The 17,380-nt window shown below is 40.3% G+C and overlaps 1 protein-coding gene across 4 annotated transcripts in view; it reads left to right on the top strand.

The window, feature by feature from the left end:
* The window catches only part of nckap5l (NCK-associated protein 5-like), a 33,254-nt gene extending 17,349 nt beyond the window's left edge, over window positions 1-15,905 (top strand). For 2 of the 4 annotated variants that reach the window (XM_036591545.1, XM_036591546.1), the window contains exons 2-12: window positions 2,428-2,559; window positions 2,675-2,743; window positions 2,937-2,975; window positions 3,091-3,210; window positions 3,558-3,644; window positions 4,509-7,675; window positions 7,822-7,954; window positions 8,691-8,769; window positions 10,461-10,754; window positions 11,538-11,686; window positions 12,978-15,905. In XM_036591545.1, coding sequence (XP_036447438.1) covers window positions 2,434-2,559; window positions 2,675-2,743; window positions 2,937-2,975; window positions 3,091-3,210; window positions 3,558-3,644; window positions 4,509-7,675; window positions 7,822-7,954; window positions 8,691-8,769; window positions 10,461-10,754; window positions 11,538-11,686; window positions 12,978-13,229 — 4,515 coding nt within the window. In that variant the 5' untranslated portion in view covers window positions 2,428-2,433 and the 3' untranslated portion in view covers window positions 13,230-15,905. Of the gene's footprint in view, window positions 1-2,427; window positions 2,560-2,674; window positions 2,744-2,936; window positions 2,976-3,090; window positions 3,211-3,557; window positions 3,645-4,508; window positions 7,676-7,821; window positions 7,955-8,690; window positions 8,770-10,460; window positions 10,755-11,537; window positions 12,091-12,977 lie in introns of those variants that run through there. The other 2 variants (XM_036591548.1, XM_036591547.1) reach the window with 2 other exon arrangements.
* Window positions 15,906-17,380: the final 1,475 nt, after the last annotated feature.

Raw genomic sequence — 17,380 nt, 5'->3', positions numbered from 1 at the left:
TGTTCTTATTATTTATTTTTCATTAAAACTGTTAGATGAGAGATTACATTTCTGCCATATCAAGCCATTTGAGTACTTTCTATTTTGAATGGCTGAAGTCTTCTCTATACAGCTTTTTCTAAAAGTGCTGAAAAGTTTGCTTTTAGAAGCACTCAGGTCCCCCTCAGTCCAGCTCCACCTCTACACTACTCTGTGGTTTGTTGTAAGAGGCACGTGAAGGAAATCTGTCTCATGACACAAAATGTGTGTGGATTTTTTGACATTTCAGTATCGTCTCGATCTGAATTTTGACTGCTTTTCAAGTATTATTATTATTATTATTATTATTAATTAAGCATTATTTATTAATTATTATTATTAGTATTATTCAAGTATTCATATCTGTTCATGAATAGATATCTGGTTAAACACAGGGATAACTTCCTGGGATAAAAATAAAATAACATTAAATAAGAAAGAACAGATCTTGATCGAAAATAATGTAGGACTGTAGACCTTTTTAGGTGACGGCACCATTGTTGCACAAAAATATAGCAGCACGCAGAGGATTTTTAGTATTCAAAACAGTCGAGACCTCAGTAGGTTTTTGTGTCAGTAGGTTGCTTGATGGAGACTGCCTCTTCAGATGAGCGAGCGGAGCTAACAAGTGTCATGTTGGATGCTGATGATTGTTGTTTATACACAAGGTATTTGTGCGGTGTGCCGGCATGTTATTTGTCAGGGAAATATATTTTTGTTGTTTCTGGAAAATGAGCTAAACTTCCGTGTTTCATTGAATTGTTGACCTGTATGTTTTCTCTGTCTTTCCACAACAAAACATAATGAATACCCGAATAGTGATTTCAGTTTTTGAATACTGGCACCAACTCAAGTACAAGTGCACATCCCTGGGATTGACATGCATTTGAAAAGAGGCTTGTTGACATTCATAAAATATTACTGAGTATTTCCAATTCTTTGGTGTACATTAATAAACTTAATGTTTATTAACTTAAATGTTTAAACATTTTTGTTAAAAAGTGCTTTGGATGGAAACATAGCTGTTGTGTGATGTGATGTCGTTAGCTGTGTATGACTTCTTATCATTTTTTTAGCATTTTATTTATTTAGCAAGTTATTGGATAATACATATAAATGGGTATGTCCAAGCTGTTTCATACTGTGTGAGAGGCCAGGAGAATTTTAAAAATGAATTACCTTATTCAATCGAATTATATTCAATCGTTTTTAAGCATGTAATAGAGTTTGAGCAGTTAATCATGACATAATGTAAAGCTAAACATCCTATGATTTAACAGTGTCAGCCTTTTTTCTGTCTCAAAAACTGAGAGCTGAAACAGAGAGTGGAGCTTCCTGGCACCGGAGCGCTGCAGACAGTCCCGCTCTGTGGCGTATCCTCCACAGTAAAAGTGGGGCAGTGTTCTCTGACCCACTGCACTCCGTCAAAGCTCTGTGACCCCAGTGGGCTTTGTATTCATCTGTTTTCATAAGAGGAGTATCCATTTAAACCAGTTCACTGCCAGCACAGCCAGGCAGCTCTGCTAAGACATAATGTAGCACACACAACGTTAAAGGCATCAATTATGAATGAGTGCCATGGACATGCGAATTGATTTTTACATTCAGTTTTGTAACAGGATAGCCTGCGTGTTGGTATTATCCCAAGTGCATAGTGAAGGTCAAGGTTATGGTAATGCAATAACAGGAATGGGTGGACTCCTTCATATAGGGCATGAGAAGGTCAAGTCTAGTCTGGATGAATCTGATTCTTTGTTACGATTGGTGACTGCGTTGTTAATGCCTTGCACAATGGTTCTACTAGGTAGTGACCTGTTTCACTTAGCCAGAAAACAAGAGGCCTGAAGTATTGCGAACATGTTGTAACAAATACCACTGTCAAGTGGGCCTCTTGTTGTAGGAGCTTATGTAGGCCATGTGAAACGGGCTCCTGTGCCCTGGTCACTAATGCAGGTTAAGCTGGAGTCATAGGGCTGTGACATGGCCGCGATCCACTGGTGTGATTAGAACGCTTAGTTCTGTCTAATCCTCTCTATTAATGTGGGTCTGTAGCCAAAGCCTGGGCCATTAGTCCTATTCTGCCTCTGTCACAGAGACCCCGTTAGACACAACACTTCCACAGTGGGGTTGGACCTTTTGTTTGTCTGTTCCAGGAGTAGTAAGGAGATCTTTGGAACACCATGAAAGGATGTGCTTCATTCCACTGTAATGGTTTTTTATACTCATATCCTTAACGTTTTAACGAAAGGCACCTTTGATTTAACTTCTAAACTCGGCTGCCAAGATTTGACGCCAGATTATTTTTGTATGTTGTATCTCTTTTATTGTCCTCAACAACAAAATCACCTCATTGACAACTGCTACTATGTTCAGACATCTTTATGGCTGCTTCTGCGTTTTTCCCTGTAGGTGAAGATGATGTCGGAGGAGGCCCAGCACAGAGTGCTTGAGGAGGACCTGGAGTCCGAAGAAGGCGACCTGGAGTCATATCTGGAGGAGGAGAGCAGCAGTGAGCTCCTGGAGCGCGTCCGAGAGCTACAAGTGAGTCACACTTCTCCGCTACATTACCTCATAGCTCTACTGTGAAAAATTTTGCATGTGCATATCTGCTCGATATCACTGTGGTAAACAATGAGTGCCCTCTGTTTTGGACCAGGCTGAGAACTCTGCCCTTTCCCTAGCCAACGAGAGCCAGAGAGAAGCTTACGAGAGATGCTTGGATGAGGTGAGTTCTGATAACCTGACTGATAGACAGGGAGTTGTTTTATATCCCATCTTCCACAGTGTTCTTGGCGTCTTCTGCTTTAAGGTAGGATAATGAAAAACATAGCATTGCAGGTAACGAATTGATATTGTCTAAGTTTATTTAAGCAAATATAAAACTTGATTCTTCATGCTTGTGTTTTTAATGTTGATAGGTTGCCAACCATGTCGTCCAGGCTCTGCTCAACCAGAAGGTAAAGTCCATCAGTTTTTGATATCCACCTGTAGGTTCTGTGTTGTTTTGAGAATTTCTGTTGAAAAGTACTTCCATCACCTTTGGCAGTAATATTATGGGGGAACTTGTTGCAGGATCTTCGCGAGGAGTGCATCAAGCTGAAAATGCGTGTGTTTGATTTGGAGAGGCAGAACAGAACACTATGTGAACTCCTCCAAGAGAAACTGCACAATCAGTCATGTGCCCATCAGCAGGTAAATTAAGAATCAAATATTAAAAACAATGTGTAATAAAACAGACCCAGTGTAGACATAATTGTGTTTTGTTCTAACGTGCTTGAAAGACTCTTTGTATAAGATGTCCTATTATGCTTGCTGGTTGTGTTTGTTTTACATGACAAATTGAGGAAAATTTGCGCTTTCCTGTTTATTTGGGTGGTGGGAAGGGTTTTTCTTTCTGAGGGAGTACAGAAAAGATAAATGACTCCGATATGTATTTTACAGATAGAAAACGTACTGCTAAATTGCTGAATGCTGTATCATTGGAGTGAAGGACATAATCTCAGGAAGATCTCTAAAACTCTGTTTACTTTTGAATTCAGACTGGGTCCTGCTTGGAGCACATAACTGAGCTACAACACAGTGACGCAAGCAAGCTTATTGAGACTCAGAGGAATGCACAAGCCAAGGTAAAACAATGCACCAAGAATATCCACAGTGCTTGACCTTTTAAAAAAAATCTAATTTAACTTGCTTTACGTGTGTATTATAGGGGTGCCCCGAATAATTTGAATACTCCAGCTTCCGTTCATTATGTTGATATTCATTTCCTTATTTAGTTTTCAGAATCTTGTTCTCTTTAACCCTTTAGACCCACCAGAATTCTAGAGCAGTCTTGTGGATTCATTACAATTCAGACTTATTTATCACTAAATCATAAAACAAGGAAAACATGGCAGTTACTTAATGATAGACAGAACATTAGGCTATTTTAAAATCATGTCATACCCTGGTAATATTAGCTAAAGGATGAGCACAGCCACACTATCCCTGAATTAGTTTTATGTTCACCTGTAGAAGTTACTTCTCTTGAGAGGAAATATGAATTTGGCCACCCATTCTTTTAAAGAATTTCATCTTGATGTAATTTCTGTATCATTGCCACTGTGTAAGCAAGCAAAATTCAAGTCAGACGCCTTATCTGACATAACATAACAGCACAAGTATCTGTTGGCATCTTTGGGACATTCATTGTAAAAAGGGATGTTTCAATGTGTTTAAATTTTTTGTTACAAATTAAAAACTAAAATGCTTTGATTAAATGAACTATCTAAAATGAAACAAACATTACTAAAAGTTATAGTTAATTATGAAATGGAAATATTTTGTCTGGAAGGGTAGTATTGAGAACAGTAATCAATTACCCGTTTGAAAACCATAAATATTTGAAGCCTGTTAAATGCTGTTCGAGCCAGCCTGTAGTGTAGTTCAAGTGTTTATAGCTGTAAATAGTGTTCTTTTTTTCCTAATAATGTTTTTATTTTACTCTGCAGGGAAATGGGGAGTGTGCACAAAATTGTTTTCCTGACACCCAAAGCTCCACCACCTCCATGGAGGCCTTATCTCCGTTTTTGAAAAAGAAAGCACACATTCTGGAGGTCCTCCGCAAGCTTGAAGAGACGGACCCTCTGCGCTACCACCGTTCCTCTGGCATCTCTTCCCTCTGTGAATACAGCCAGGCTCTGGTCTCCAAGGACAGTGTATTGGCCTGCAGAGACAACTCACCCAGGTGTAACGTGACAAAATCGCACTGTCCGCATTCCTGTTCAGACGTTTGCACACATCAGCATTTGAACGGAGGGGAGCACAATAGTATAAAGTGTGGAAGCTGTAACACATGCCTGATGCTATCCAATAAGGACTCGATCACTTTAGCCAACAGTAGCCACAATTGCTGCACTTCAAATGCCATTACCATTGACAACCTCAACTTGGCTCCACCAGAATTTCACAAGAACCAAGACTTACAGAGCCTTGTGAAGCCTGCCGCAGGTACTAGTGAACTCATGGTAAACAGGAAGTCTGCTGAGGTGTCAGTTCCTCCAAGGGAACAAGACCTTGACCCGTCTAGTGAACTTGCACCAACGGAAGCTCCAGACTCTTACCATAACTTGGCAGCGGCAGAAAGAGACCATAGCACAGTTTCTGATAATACACCATCCAGTTCCGTTGCACTAACAGAGAGAGAGATGATAGATAAAAATAGAATGTCAGATCTTCTTGTGGACTCCCAATTATCAAAAAGGTCAAGTAGTAGTGTCTGTGAGGAACAGATTAGTGATGAGAGTACAAACAATGCGAGTCTGCTGGAAAAGGACTTCAAGCACTTAAATACTGTAGCATCACAGAGGCTTGAGAAAGTCACAGGAGGTGAAGACGTTTTGCAAGTGGAAGCCACTGATGTCCACAGAGTCTTTCCCAACACCTCCAAGCTGCCTGCTCTTAGTCTGAAGGAAAACTTGCAGGACCAGTACTGTGAGTTGGAAAGCAGTGAACCCGTGCATAAAGGGTTGCTGTTTTCTCCCAATGAGAACCATACTGCCTCAAGAGTGCTGGATGAGATATGTGTACCTGTCAAAGACAGCACCTCACAAGAGCTTCAGGCTGACCGGTCCAAACTTGTGAGTCCAAACCAAGTGTCATGCCTTAGAGAAGTCAAGGCCTCCCCTTCGAAGCTCCTCAAGTTCCTCAAGATTCCTACCCTTGGAGAGCGTGCTCCAGCAGCCAATCCCCCACGTCTCAGCCCTCAGCTAACACGCAGCTCAAAGATACCTTGTCGTAGCAACAACTATGAGGTGCACCATTCACCTGTTGCTTCCCGCAAAGCAACTACAACAGAAAGACAAAAACAGCCACCTTGTCCCAAACTGGAGTCGTACCCTTCCACACATTCTGCACCAACCTCTCCACCCCAGCCTGATGATCCCCCTCCAGTGGTACCAAGGGAGCTTAACTGTGGCATACCTAAAAGTAGTCGAGGTGCCAAACCTACACAAGTTGCTCCCCCTCAAAAGAACACCCAGAAAATACCACACTATGAAAACGTCTCTGATCTTTCTCACACGAGTGGAACAGACATATCCCAGGTTCTTGGAGAAGTGAGCACAGCTCTCCGTTATGCCAGCTCCAACACTGAAAGAGTCAAAGGAAAGCAAGGAAACTTCGGTCAAGAGAGACCAACGAGTCTCAAGTCACAAAAGGACACATCGCTTGACTCTGATTCCTCAGACCAAGAAGAGAACTCAGACAGCGCTGTCTGGCATAAGCAGGTCAACCACCGCAGTTTGCCCAGTCAGTTGTCTTCTCAGAAGTCTCAGCTTAGTGGCATCAACCTGAGGTCCAAAAGCCAAGAGAAGAACGAGTTGGCAAAAGAGCACACACAAACTGCAGGATCGCCTGTCAAAAGAAATGATCCGCCACCCATTCCCAAGAAGACCGGCGTGGGCAGACACTCAGGTGAATCCAGCCATTCCTTCAAAGAGAGACTGGCTGCTCTTGGCAAGCTAAGGAACCCAGAGGAATCAGCAGCTTGTTCCCAGCCAACTGAGAAAAGAGAAGTGCAACCCAATATGAGTGTGCTTCCGCGAAGCAGTGACAAAAGCAAAACTGCAGACAGGAACTCTGACTGTAAAACTGGAGAACATAGACTATCAAAAAATGCAGATTGTGTTGATGAAAAGTCATTTGTTTCAGGCCATATTGATAGTGCCATTGCAAAACAACAAGGTCAGTATCAGCTTGCTGACCAAGGACTCCGATCTCTCCCTGTAAGTTCTGTTATCTCTAAACTGGAAAACGAGTCATCCAGAATGTCCCCTGCAAAACCAGAAAGCCCAAAGTCCAAAATGCCTCCACCATCCACCAATTTGGAGGCTGCACAAGCTTTGCGTAGCTATGTTAAAAGTGCAGCACCACACAGTCTTTCATATGGTGGCAAAAATGTTTCCAGCACCCATAGTAGCAGCCCCAATAAGATTGCTCTGAAATCCCCAACTAAAACTGTACCACCATCTTTGAACCGAGATGGGAAACCTACTCAAGAGATTCCAAGATATTTGTCCAAATCTGAGGACAGGAGCCAACTCCGAGCCACTAAGAAGAAGAACTCCTTTGGGGAGAGCCTTCCTCCTCCGCCGCCAAGGCCGGCAGAGTCAGCTGAAGAGAAGAGACACTCCGCGCCCAGCCCTCAGTCCTCCATCGAGCAAAAGGTCATGAAAGGCATCGAGGAAAATATGCTGAAGCTTCAAGAACAGGACAAAGGTCAAGTAGCTGAGGTCAAACAGAAGGCTTCCAACGGTATTGCCAATTGGTTTGGCTTGCGGAAAAGCAAGCTGCCTGCCCTTAGCCGGAAACCGGAGGCGTCAAAAGGCAAAGATGACAAGAGAGAGTGGAAACTGAATATATCCTCAGTGGGTAAGGATTCTAAATCGTCTGCTAAAAAGCCAGAGAGTGAGAGCTTGAACATATCCATGCTAATGGAGAAAGCAGAGGGGCTACACAAAGCCCTGGAAGAAGAACGGGCATATGTGAATGGTGTTGCTTTGGACAGACAAGGAAAGGGACATTCTTGTGAGGTGGTGATGGACCAGGCCCAAGGACAGCTGTCTGTTATGTACAGGGGAGTGCCATCAGATAACTTCATGCAGCAGCTGCTCAACCGGTAAGCATGATTATGCTCTTGCTCACACATTCCCTCTCTCACCCACTCATGCATTCACACGCAACTGTGCTCAGTGTGTCTTGTCATGTAAAATGTTATTTAAAACACTTATTGAATATTAAATATTATTTCTGTTCTTACAAAAGGGTGGATGGGAAGGATTCTGGAAGTGTCAGTGTGGCCCATCGACGCCTTTCATTTGACTGTAAAGCCAGGCCTCTCTTCAGCCATCATAGTACTGCTGTTACTCAGACCAGAAGCAGTGAGGACATGGAAAAGGTAAAGTCGCATATACACATGCAGGAATGTGTAAAAGTCAGAGGCCACCTATCATTTATTGAATTTCCAGTCACAACAACCATTAAGTCCAAGTCATTTTTCAGCGTCAGAAAAAAGCAGAAAACAAATATTTAACACAGAAGCATTAACAGTTAAATAGAATATCAAATTTTTCAGTATTTCTTGTGTCCACTTTTTGCCTTTATTATAGCTTCCATTCTTTTCTGGAGACTTGCTTTCAGTTTTTCAAAGAAATGGGCAGACATATTTTCCCATACCTCCAAAGTTCAGTGTTAGAAGTTGGTTGCTAGTATAATATTTTCTGCCTTTCGCGGTTCAACTAATCCCAAATACATTCAGTAATGAGGTCTGGACTCTGGGGTGGCCAGTCCATTGTTCTGAGAAAACCAGCAGTCTCTGTGTTTGATTTGTGACAAGCACTTTTGGATTTTTTTCAGATCTGATGCAAGAGTGAAGCTTGATTTCCTCCTATCTTTCAGCGATAAAAGCTAGAAGTAGTTTATCTGATGGGAAAATTTAGCTGGTCTCCCAGGTCCCATTTTCCCTATTATCTGTTAGGAGTTTTTTCCGTATGAAAAATGTATAACTTGCTCTTAATTATGTAAATGAAAAGTAGTCTCTGACTTTTTGTATAGTATGTATTAAAAGTTATATCTACATTCTAGCTGGACTGTTATTTTAAAATACTATGCTGAAGTATGTTATTTTTTCTCAGGCTTCTGCTTTAATGAGTAAAGTGGAAGGCGTATCGGATGAGAACCTGGCAGATTCAATCCACCACGAGCGCTTTGCAGGTAGGACTAATGCAGCAATTAGGATCACACCTTTAAGGGTTTGAGTCCACACACTGAGATGATCACCTCACAAACATGCCTGGACCTGATCAGCTAGTCTTTATTGAGTAAGCTTTTTTAGCTATAAACAAGTTTAGTGGCTTCACACATTTCTCCCTGCAGGTTTTATAGTGAATCACACCCTCTCAGCAGTGACTTTGCAGCATATGCAGCACATTTGGCTGTGAAATGACTGCTGATCTTTTGGCGTACAGAATATTTGGGGAGGAAGATTTATAGAGCCTGTTATTAGTATCTCACGATTAGAGTCCAGGGGCCAGGCTCACAAAAGAAGATTTCTTGCTTAGCCAGCTAACTTTTAAAGGGGCCATATCATTGGAAAAAAGCAATTTCTCATGCTTTTTTTAATTAAATAAAGGAGCCTGAAGTAATCAAAGTTTCATAACATACCATTTGCTCGTCGGTCTTTGAAGTCCATATATGCAAACTAAGCTGCAAAACAGCCCGTTTTGAATTCATTGTTTGTGATGTCATGAGAACCAACTCATTTACATATATCCACCTATTCAGCCTACAGCAGTTTCATTTATAATTGAAGGCAGTGTTCCAGCTCTAAGTGCTTTTTGGATGAAGAAAATAGGACATCTATTCACAACAGAGCTCATTCATCTCATATGAGTCTTAAAAACGATCTATTTTATTCTAAAAGTTAGAGAGGTTGGAAAAATGGTAATGTCAACATTAATTATCACCATTTTTGGTACATAAAACCACACAAACCTTATAAATAGAACCCAAGGGGAAAAAAGTAAATATAAAAAAAGTAGGATATGGGACCTTTTTAAGCTTAATTTGATCTAACCCTGGATTTTTCTCTCATTTTGACCTTTTACTGGGCTACATCACCATGGAAACTGCATGTCTAACCTGCTCCAGGGCAGGTTAAGTTCAGAATTTATGGATCATAAACAGTTTATGGACAAATCAAGGCCGAGCTACTGACCTATCACAGACAGCCTTCTGATGGAGGTGGTCCCTTCCGGTCCCTTTTTTAGGTCTCTTTTTGTTCATTGTGACACCTGTGGCATCAATCACATGGAAAAAACACTTTTCAGCTGACACGGTGACAGTGGTGACAGCATTGCCTTTTACCATTATAAATGCTTTACTTTCTGCATGTTTATGTAGTGTGATTTCTTCCTTCCATGAGACATACACCGCTCAGCTCCCTCAGGTTTTAGGCGATTGGTTGTTCATCATAAATGTCAGGCTTCTCAAGAATTAATCATAGCGTGAGCATCTGAAACTTGAAAGAGTATATAAAGAGAACTCACTTCTGAGGATGTAAGTAAATTATCTGCTACTGTCATCCTATCTTCATCAGTGTAATGAGATCTAAACATTGAGCCAGTACTCCTTTTTTTCTGCCTGTGCGCGTCGTTAACATGTAAAGACGCATGACGTGGTCTGAACTCCTTTGAAATATGAACCGATGGCGGTACCATAGTGCAGCTTTATGAACATATTTACAATGAAATTTAAAGATGCTTTTTAAATGAAGCCCCAGGTTTAAATACTTGTGTTTGTTATATTAAATCTTAAATGCAGTTGCCATATCAGGAATATGTACATTTGTAGAGAGTCTCACCCCTCCTCTTTAGCCAGCTCAATAACAGACTGTTTCTTAACAGGCTCTGGAATCTCCACTCACACCCTGGACAGTGGTATTGGCACGTTTCCCCTGCCTGACTACAGTGCAAACGCTGGATGTAAAAGCATCCCCAAAGGGAAGGCCCAAGGGGAGAATGATCCTTCCCTTCCCCAGGGAAGACATGGCTCAGGGATGAAGATTCCCCAGAAGGCCTGGACTCTGGAGAGAGAGCTGTCGTCTTTGGAGGAGGACTACATCATGGGTCAGGAGGTGGATGGCGCCACACTGGAAGGCAAGATTGCACCCAGTCAAGTTGCCAACATGAGTCATGAAGGTACGGCTTCAAACGTTTGTGGTGTTGCTTTTCTGGGCTTTTTTATTGAGCCACCAGTGCGCTTCTTCTCAGTAGCTTGTTAATGACACCATGCTGATGCTGGAGGTACTAGCCCTGCGTCATCCTCTTCTTGCCCCAGCCTTAACTTGACAGCTAAATATGACCATCTGAACAGCACCTGACATTCAAATTGACTAACCTTATTTTCTTTTTTTTATGTACCTTTTAATTGTTTCTTAAAGAGAGAGTCTGCTGCTTTTTCAAAATTTTGGAACAATTCAAAGGTTGAGATTTAAACTCATTGAGTGGTTTGATGTTTAAATGACTCTTTACATTGGTAGTGATGGGAACTATGGGTTGTAATATCTACAACTCAAAACCATTTCATTTACTATCTAAAATGTGAACATGTTTTTTGAGTTTTTTATTTAATGGTGATATTAGCTTTTTTTGCTTTACAGTGCTGTACAATTATCTCTCCACAATGGATTTTTTAAGTGTATTAGGCCAAAATCTTTTTCAAAACTGACATAAAACAGTGTTTAAGAAATCAGGTGGAGTATTCATAACTATTTTGTGTAATAACTTTCTTTGAGGTAACTTGTAAAGGTGTTAAACTCCTCAGACACGAGGGGTTCCTATCACCACCACTGTGAACAATTCTGACAAGTTTCTCTATAACAGAGCATTTCATATCAAACCACTCTTAAATTACATGTTAGTGTCTTTTAAGATTTTTACTTCCTCCACAAATTTAACTGTTCGGTACATTTGTGCTTTAAGGCGCCGACGTCTGTGGAGCACCTATGAGATCTGGGCCCACAAAGAACTGGACTTTCCCCAACCTCAAAGGATCTACGGAGTCATCTGATGTTTATCTTGGAGTAGGTGAGGGCTTAGAACCAGTAACCCAGAAGAGCTTATTTAGGAGGGTGAGTCTCTCTTCTCACACCTGGGCCAAGACCAGGATAAGCAAGCCATTCAAAGCTATATTATATCATTTGCAGACGTTAATTTAAGAGAAGACCCATGAACCCCTCACGGTCTGCAATTTAAACTACTACATAGACAGCAATAAAAAATAAAATTCCAGTTTAAAGAGATAATTCACCCAAAATCTAATTTACACAGTTCTGCTCTAAGCCTTAAAGCAGTCTGTCAGCCAAGACATGTTTAGTGCCTGGATTTTGCTTCTTTGGTTTTGCCATGGAGAGAGATACAGTACTGTACAAACATCAGAGATCATGCTTCATTTAAGTTTTAGTCAAAATAGCCATTAAATACAAGTTATTCATATTTCAGCATTTGGCAGGGAGAAAGCAGAAAAGCCTAAAAAACACACACAGAAACCTAAACAACTAAATCTATTTTATTAGTTTTTACTGTGTCCACACTTTGCCTTTGTTACAGCTTCCATTCTTTTTGGAAGACTTGCTTTTAGTTCTTCAAAGAAATCAGCAGATTTTTCCACACCTCCAAAGGTTAGTTTTAGAAGTTGGTTGTATTTTCTGCTTCTCACCATCCAAGTTATCACAAACACGTTGAGTGATGTTGAGATTTGGACTCTGAGGTGGTCAGTCCTTCATTCTGAGAACGCCAGCAGCTTCTTTGAGAAAAGTGTCCTTTTCTTTTCTCAGTAAGGGCTTCTTGACAGCTGCACATCCTTTCAGACTCATAGTGATGAGTTGTCTTCTCACAGTGGAAGGATGGACAGAAACACCTGTGGATTTTTTCAGATCTGAAGCTGTTTGATTTTCTCCTCTCTCTCACAGATGAAAGCTTTAATGCTGTTTATCTAATAGTGGCAGTTTTGTTGGTCTACCAGGTCTTGCAAGGTTATTAGGAGCCCCGTTTTCTCTGTTTATTTTAACATATATTTAATATCTAATCTCAGAAATATCTTCTGAAACATCAATAACTTATATGGCTGTTTTGATTGGAAATTGAATGAAGAGCGATCTCTGACTTTTGCACAGTATTGTAGGTAACAATTAATGGAACCATATGAGCTCAAATCAACTTAGTTCTGATGCTTTAATTTTGTGTTATCTATAAAAATGCACAAGCAGAATTTTTTTTCCATTGGATGTGCAACACTTTGTGCATGTTAGATGGAGTTAGTGCTGCGCTTCAGCTTGCCGATATAGAAAATTGATTTCCAGCCTCTTTGATTGCATATTTAAGCTAATTAAAATTTAAATGTTGTTTATACTTCCTTCACAGCGCACCAAGACTAGTGAAGCTGCAGTCGGACGCAACGGTGACCCCAGAAGCCTCCCCCAGGCAGCCCAGGCACGAAGAGGAAAACCTTGTGGTCCCGTCAGCCCAGATGCAGCAAGGGATCCTGGGATGGAGCTGGTGAGAGAGAGGCCTGATGATGCTCTCTCGCCCAGCCACCCCCAGACCCTAGAAACCCCCGAGTCTCTCAGCGACTCCCTCTATGACAGCCTGTCTTCCTGCGGTAGTCAAGGCTGAGAGCAAGCGGTGGTAGTTGAGGACAAGGGGGTTGACTAATCATCAGGTACCATCTTTTTCTATACCCTGATGCTAGTGACGCGGGACAGTAGTCTTTTATATGAACACTCACAGGACACTCCCTTTTTGGCACCAGAATATTCCCAATAAATATCGTTCCTGCAAACAAAGTTCACCTTTCTATCTGAGAATTCCTGTCGGACAGAAAAGAGTGAGTGGACATGTTTGTTATGGACATCCGCCGCATTTTTACTCACTCTTGATGTCGCTTAAAAAAAAAAAAAAATCATCACTTCACTCTTGTTCGTTCTCTGTTTCGTGTAGAAGCAAAGTTCCGACCTTGTCGATTAAACTCTTAACCCATTCAAAGTCTTCCAATATTTTATTTTATTTTATTTTATTTTTTTTAAAACCTCTCAAAATGTTCTCATATTGTCTCTACATGTACATCTGTGCACATCTTTTGTTAACATAGTTGTGTAAAGTTATTGCAAAGTGAAAAGTGTTTATGTATGTGGCTGTCTTTTGTAATTTAATATGCATATTTTATGTAAAAAGTTTAAAAAAAAAAAAAAGAAAGAAAGAAAAACACGCATTTGTGTACAATTTCTGTTGGACTTTGACTTCCATTGATTCCATTATATGTTACGTGGCAAAAACTTTGTAGCAATAATAAAAGTACTCTCCACGTGCGATAGAGCTACAGTGTTTTACAGTGAATTTTACTATTTATTTATTTTTGTTTTCCTTTTTAACAGTGTGGTAAGACAAGACCACGTCTTAATTGTTACTTTCTTTGTTTCTTGTCAATCTATTTACTGTGCCTGGCAATGTATGGACACGTGTTACTATGAAGTTTCTGTTTAGCGATGCTTTTAAAGGGGAACTCCACTGATTTTCTGCAGAAGTTCTACATCGTTCAGTGAGATGTAGACAGTCATTTAGAGTGGTTCATTGTGAAGTTCGTATTTCTTTACAGTGGTGGCGATAGGAACCGAAACGTCAACAACACAAATATAGCCATTTAATTTATTATGCAAAAAAAAACAGTGAAGCAACACATGCTCCCGAGTTATGATATGTAATGTTAATGATGGTAAAATAGTGGTAATCTGTAAAAATCTGTTTTTGGGGGACTATTTTGCCTTACAACACCCTGCATGTTACTCTCCGCCTCACTTGTATTTATATGTTTGAGGCCAAAACCTTCTTAGAACTATTGTAAAACAGTGTCTCAGGCAGCAGACAGCATATTCATAAGCATCTCCTCTATGAGGTTTAGAGCTATTAAACACTTGAGACGTCTGGTTCCTCTAAAAGAGCTCATTTCACATCAGACGGCTCTGAACGACTGTTTACATTTAAACAGTTTAATTATGTAGACCTTCTGCTAAATCTGTGGAGTTCCAGTTAAAGAGGACCTTTCACAAAGCGAGATTTCTCAGCTATAACTGAATTCATCAAGCGGATATTATTATTGGACAGTCTTGACCTTTGGCTTAAGTTATCCAGCTAACTGCGAAAGCCAGCTTTGTGAAATGCCCTCCAGGTTTTTCCATACAGTTCTGTTCTAGTGAGTTTCTCTGTGACAGCTGACTCAGCAAGATGACCTCATTCTATATTGTACATGGTTGCTCTTTCCCACTTTAAAGCACCGGCATAAACACAGCTCCCACGTTTTTCCAATACATCACCCAGTGTGGACAGTGTGGTGCAATTCAGGAAACGTCCCCACTGAAGGAGTTTTGTAAACATTGCGGTGATCCAGTTAGTGCAACGCTGACTCTTCTAGTAAAATCACTTCGGTTAGTCTTTTTTTTGTTCTGCGATTAAAGAGAGTTCCACAAGGAGTTTTCCTTTCCACCTTAAATGCCGGCGCGGTTACGTTCCGGCATCTACAGGTGCCAGAGTGTAACTGTTGCACCATTTAAGGTGGAACTAAAAAGTTTGAATAAAAGCTCTGTATTTAGACCCAATTTTTAAGTTCATCCATGTGCTGTTAAGAATTTGATGTATTTATTGTACAATTAGGGCAAAACCCTTCAGATCTTTGCTTATAAACTGTGACCACATCACTTCGTTTTCAGATGTGAAGGATTCTAAAATGGGACTCTTTAACTGTACAGCATTTTTTTTGTACTAATTACTGCTAGATTGACTTCAACCCACAGCAGAAGACTTAATGGAGATATTTCGCACATTATTTTTCCACTCCCTTTTTTACCAGGCCCTTGTCTTTAAAAAAGAAAAAAAAAAAAGAGAGGGAAAAAAAGAGGCTGTTTTTTGTGAAAATGACTTTTAACCTTGTAGATGTCATTAACGTCACATGCAAGCATGCCACTACCCGTTCTCTCTCCGTCACACTGACTCCAGTCTGACTGCTCTGAGATGTCTGTGTTCTTGTGTATTAGGTTCCTAAGTTGCCTGTAGAAGTTACGACATTTATTTTCACATTTTATTTTGTTGTAATTGTCAGGAATATTTTATATTAGTTCGCTATGTTTACAAAAGAATTTATGACGAAGCTGTTAATATATCTGTAAACTTTTTTTATATCAAGGTGCTATCAGATGTTTTCACTCATCTCCACAAAAGCCATATTTTTTTTTTTTCCTGATCATCTTTCTAAGCGATTGGCATCACTCATGCAACTAAATAAAATCTTTTTATGCAGTCTTGATTGGTTCTTTTGGCTCAGAGAAGGTGCCAGTTTTTTTAAAGCCTTTGCTCAGTTTACTGAACGTCAGCACCCCTGGTGACATAGTGAGGTATTACACCAGTTGCCATCTGTCCCAGCAGAATTTTGAGCTACAGTTTCTTCTGAAATCAGGAGTATCAATCAGTGATGCTTCAGCACTCCAGAGAACCCAGTTCCACTGCTCCACAGCCCAGCGCTTGACCCTATAACTGACACTTGGCATTAAGCATGGAGAATTTAGGTTCATCTGCAGCTGCTCCAGAGTGTCTCGTTCTGTTGGCAGTGCTTTTCAATTGAACACCTCAGTCAACAATGGCTGCATCTTTAAGTATAGGTGTCTAGGTGCTTTTGCATGTCATGTTAGAGTAGATGATCAGATAAGGCTACAAGCAACATAGACCTATGCAAAAGTTATGGCACCTCAGGTTAATTTACATTTTGTAACTTTTCCTTATGTACTGTGATGCACTGGTGAGTGGATCAGTTTCAGGGAGGGTCTCTGAGTTAAGTGAGCATTTTCACTCAGGTACTAGGTGGGGGGGTGGGGGTAGTTAATTTAATATTATTTCCTGCCCACTGCTGCACAGTAACATAAAAATCAAGAGCTGCTTTATAGTCAGCAAATGTCATTATGTGTTCATGGAAGATTACGAGAAAACAAGATTTTGGGCTTTTAAATGAGATGGTATGATGGGTCATGTTCAATAGGACCGGGCACGTTAACTAGTATGGATAAAAGGTCAGTTTTGGATTCAGGTTGACTGTAAAATCTGCAGAAGTGTCTTCTCTGCTGAAGTGCTCACGTTTGTATGCAAACATTCAAATGACATTTTGTTGACTTTCTAAGTGAAAATAAGGTTACATGTCCCTTAAATACAGCATTGTCCAGCAAATTTTACTGCACAGTTTCTATTTACTTCTTGAGTTCAACATATTGGGAGAAAAAATAATAAAATGCAGTATGTCATAACTTTTCCACTGGCCATATTGTATTTTTATTCCCCCCCCCAATATGTTAAATTCATCAAATAAACAGTATTTGTGCGTTAAAATGTCAAGCGTGTTTTCTGTGTGACGTAATTCAGCTAACTCTTGCACACGCCTATATTTTCACTTGGAAAATCAGGAAAATGTAATCTGACTGGGTGCCATAACTTTTGCCTAGAACTGTACCAGTTGTAACTGGCATTGTTTTAAGAAAATATGTCAGCGGTTAAAACCATGTTGAATTAATATGTAAGTACACTGATAAGAGAACGACAGTTCAGCATGTCTTGTTTACATAAGTAACAGTGTTTTCTTCTCAACTGAGCTCTGATCATATGTAGACACATCCGTCATCTAAAGGCACTTAACGATGCAACAAACAAACATATGGTACATTAGTATTTCTTAAGCTGTGAGCAGCTGTAAACAGTCTGTGTCACAAACACATTAACATACATTAACAATA

This window comes from Colossoma macropomum, unplaced genomic scaffold, assembly GCF_904425465.1.
Source record: "Colossoma macropomum unplaced genomic scaffold, Colossoma_macropomum, whole genome shotgun sequence".
Lineage (NCBI taxonomy): Eukaryota > Metazoa > Chordata > Actinopteri > Characiformes > Serrasalmidae > Colossoma > Colossoma macropomum.
Note: the sequence above shows the minus strand (reverse complement) of the source record. Positions and strands in the feature narration are given on the sequence as shown.